The sequence below is a fragment of the Capsicum annuum genome, unplaced genomic scaffold, assembly GCF_002878395.1.
Source record: "Capsicum annuum cultivar UCD-10X-F1 unplaced genomic scaffold, UCD10Xv1.1 ctg1934, whole genome shotgun sequence".
NCBI classification, from domain to species: Eukaryota; Viridiplantae; Streptophyta; class Magnoliopsida; order Solanales; family Solanaceae; genus Capsicum; species Capsicum annuum.
The window spans coordinates 223,897-227,424 of record NW_025825179.1 but is presented as its reverse complement, the minus strand read 5'-3'; the positions used below and the strand labels follow the sequence as shown (position 1 = coordinate 227,424).

The 3,528-nt window shown below is 38.4% G+C and overlaps 1 protein-coding gene across 1 annotated transcript; it reads left to right on the top strand.

Moving 5' to 3' along the window:
* Positions 1 to 316: 316 nt before the first annotated feature.
* On the top strand, positions 317 to 3,472 carry LOC107842107 (putative late blight resistance protein homolog R1B-16). The gene has a single exon (XM_016685887.2). The coding sequence runs from the start codon at positions 622 to 624 to the stop codon at positions 3,286 to 3,288; it is 2,667 nt and encodes an 888-aa protein (XP_016541373.2). The 5' UTR covers positions 317 to 621; the 3' UTR covers positions 3,289 to 3,472.
* Positions 3,473 to 3,528: the final 56 nt, after the last annotated feature.

Sequence of the window (3,528 nt, the reverse complement as noted above, 5' to 3'; positions counted from 1 at the left end):
TATGAACCGTAGGCTTTGCTGAAATCTTTTATTTACCAAAAAGAAAAGTGCCAATTCTATGGGGATTTTACCTCGGGGATTTTTTCCCTGTAGATAATACAAGTGAAAATTTAAAATTTATAAACTCTTACCTTTATTTTGTATGTTGCGTTAATTTTTTCCTTTCCTCTTTATGAATGGTTGTTGCAAGTACATTGAAGTCTCTTTCAACTAAGAAAAATTAAAGCCATCTTATTTGACTGCTTCTCCAAAGTGGACATTATTGAAGAATTCAAATGAATGAAAGACCAACATATAGACGTTGATAGTTCAACAACAGGTTAAAAGTTTGGAAGTCAGTTGTTAAGTTCAACCTCCTTTCCATCAACATATCCAACATTAGAATCCAACTTTGCTTCGAAGAAGACAATCAAGTAACAAGATCCTATATATTAGATCCTATATACCCTTAAACATAAACAGAAAGACCTTTGCACTTTGTTATTCTATTGAAAAATTACGAATATACAGAAATTCGTCCATTCCATTATCAGATTGAAAGAATTTGCCGCCTTCTTTAAGCAAACGTTCCCAATTGCATCACATACACACGAGAAAATAAAGTAAGAGAGAAAGAGAGACATGGCTTATGCTGCTGTTACTTCCCTAATGAACACCATGCAGCAATCAATGCAAGTGACTGGATGTAATTTGCAATCGTTCTATAAAAAGCTTGAAACCGTGAGAGCAATTATGGAGACACCCTGCTATATAGCAGGCGATCTTGAGGCATTGACAAGCTTGGAAGATGAAATCACTCAGCTAGCATACACAACACAAGATATGGTTGACTCGGAGTCAAGAAGAGTTTTCACAGCAAAAAATGCAGCTACACAAACAACAGAGTTTTGGGACCATCATTCCCTCTTGAAACAAGCAATAAGAGACATTGATTCCATGAGGAACAAGTGGATGAAAATGCAGAACAGGTATGACAACATTCAAGATTGGAAAGCACAAAATTTGACCATCACCAGTACATCTCAACATACCTTAGAGCGTGAGAATATGATGGTTGGACGTGAAATTGAATTCGAGATGGTGCAGGATCAACTTGCTAGAGGGGCAAGTGAAGTAGAAGTTGTCTCCATTGTAGGGATGGGGGGCATTGGCAAGACAACTTTGGCTAACAAACTTTTCTGTGATCCATTCATTGTGTCTCGCTTTGACATTCGTGCAAAAGTTACTATTACGCAAGAGTATTGCACGAGAAATGTACTCCTAGACCTTCTATTTTCTATAAGTGGAAGTGGAAGGACTGGTGGATTGTGTGAGCAGCAAGATGATGGGCAACTAGCAGATCAACTACAAAAGCTTCTAAAAGGTAGGAGGTACTTGATAGTCATTGATGACATATGGGCTAAAGAAGCGTGGGATGATATAAAACTGTGTTTCCCAGACTGTAACTGTAGAAGCCGAATACTCATGACTACTCGGAATATGGAGGTGGCAGAGTATGCTAGCTCGGGTAAGCTTCCTTATCAATTGCTGTTCTTGAGTTCTGTTGAAAGCTGGAATTTATTGTACGAAAAGGTCTTTGTGAAGGAGTGTTTTTCCCCTGAATTTGAAAATATTGGGAAACAAATTGCATTAAATTGCAAGGGATTGCCTCTTACAATTGTTGTGATCTCTGGACTTCTCCAAAAAATTGGTAAATCATTGGATAAATGGAAAAGTGTTGCCGAGAATGTAGGTTCAGTGGTAAGCACGGATCTTGATGTCCAATGCATGAAAGTGTTGGCTTTGAGTTACCATCACTTGCCACAGCACCTACGAGCATGCTTTCTATATTTTGCAATCTTCCCGGTGGATAAATTGATTTTTGTGAATAAGCTTGTGAGATTATGGGCAGCAGAGGGTTTCTTGAAGGTAGACGAGATGAAAAACATGGAAGAAGTGGGGAAAGAATGTCTAAAAGACCTTACTGATAGAAATTTAATTTTCATCCACCGTGTAAGTCGTTTAGATGGAAAAATAAAAGCTTGTGGAATGCATGATATGATTCGTGAACTCTGCTTGAGAGAAGCTCGAAACACAAATTTTGTGAATGTTATAATGGACAATCAAAATCCCAGTGAACTAGCCAGACATTTTTCAACAAAGCTTCGAGGTCGGATCAGTATCCAATCAGAGCAATCCACTTTTGTTCCCGATCAGTTGTACGCAGTTCGTAATAGTAAGCCCTGTTCTCTTCTCCTTTTTATTCGAAAACCGTCAACCTCAAGAATAATGCAAGAGCTAGAGCATTTCAACTTACTGAGAGTAGTTGAACTTGCTTCACCAATGTTGGATGCTTTTCCCATTTGTATTGTTGGTTTATTTCACTTGCGATACCTAGCTTTGACTTTTTACTCTTCCATTAATCACCGGGATATTTACATTGCTCCATCAGTGGATAACCTTCAGTATTTGCAGACTTTTATACTTAAGTTTCAAAAAAATTTCTTCATACGCCCGAAATTTTCTTTTGTATTACCATTGGAAATTTTCAAGATGTCAGCATTGAGGCACCTCTCCTTGGACAGGAGTAAGTTGAATCGTTATGCGTCTAGAGAGACAAGTTGGGATTTGGGAAATTTGCAGTGTTTGTCTGGGTGGAATCCTTTATATTGTACTTCATCTATCTTTAGACTATTTCCAAACTTAAAGAAGTTGAAGATATGTGATCACAAAGAATACTACATGGACGGTTATGATGTCGTGAAGGGCCTCCATGATCTTTGCTACTTAGATCAACTCGAAGAATTGAAATATAAGATGAGAAAATCGATCAAGGGAACAACTTTAGCTACAAATTATTTGTCGAGACATTCTCAGCTTCCTCCTCCAGGTGCTTTCCCGCAGAACCTTAAGAAGTTAGCTTTTACCAGCACTTCTTTGCCTTGGGAGGATTTGAGGATTGTTGGTAAGTTGCCCAAACTCGAGGCCCTTAAACTAGCATATGATGCTTGCGTAGGCAGAGAGTGGAAAGTAGTCGAAGAAGGGTTTCCTCAGTTGAAGTTCTTACTACTGCAACACTTAGGCTTAAATTACTGGAGAGCTAGTAGTGATCATTTTCCACGCCTTGAACGACTAGTCATTGACCGGTGTGGGTACTTGGATTCAATCCCGCACGATTTTGCAGAAATAACCACACTTCAGCTAATTGATATAAGCAACTGTGCAGAATCTGTTGGAAACTCTGCCAAGAAGATCCTTGAGGAAATTGAAGACAACTATGGAAGTACTGTTGAGGTCTGTATCAGCTAGTCCTTTCAATTAAGCCTTTCTGTTCACTTAATTTACTTGTACTTCAATCCCTTTCAATTTAACCATGCAAAGGGAGAGGTAAGGTCTACGTACATTTTACCCTCCAAGGCCCCCATATATGGGATTATATTGGATATGCTGTGGTTGTTGTTATGGTTGAATTTAAAAAATAGTATTCGTTTTGTTTTTGTCTCAACAATTCGATAATTGGAACTCATTGGTTCGACTAATCCAGATTCA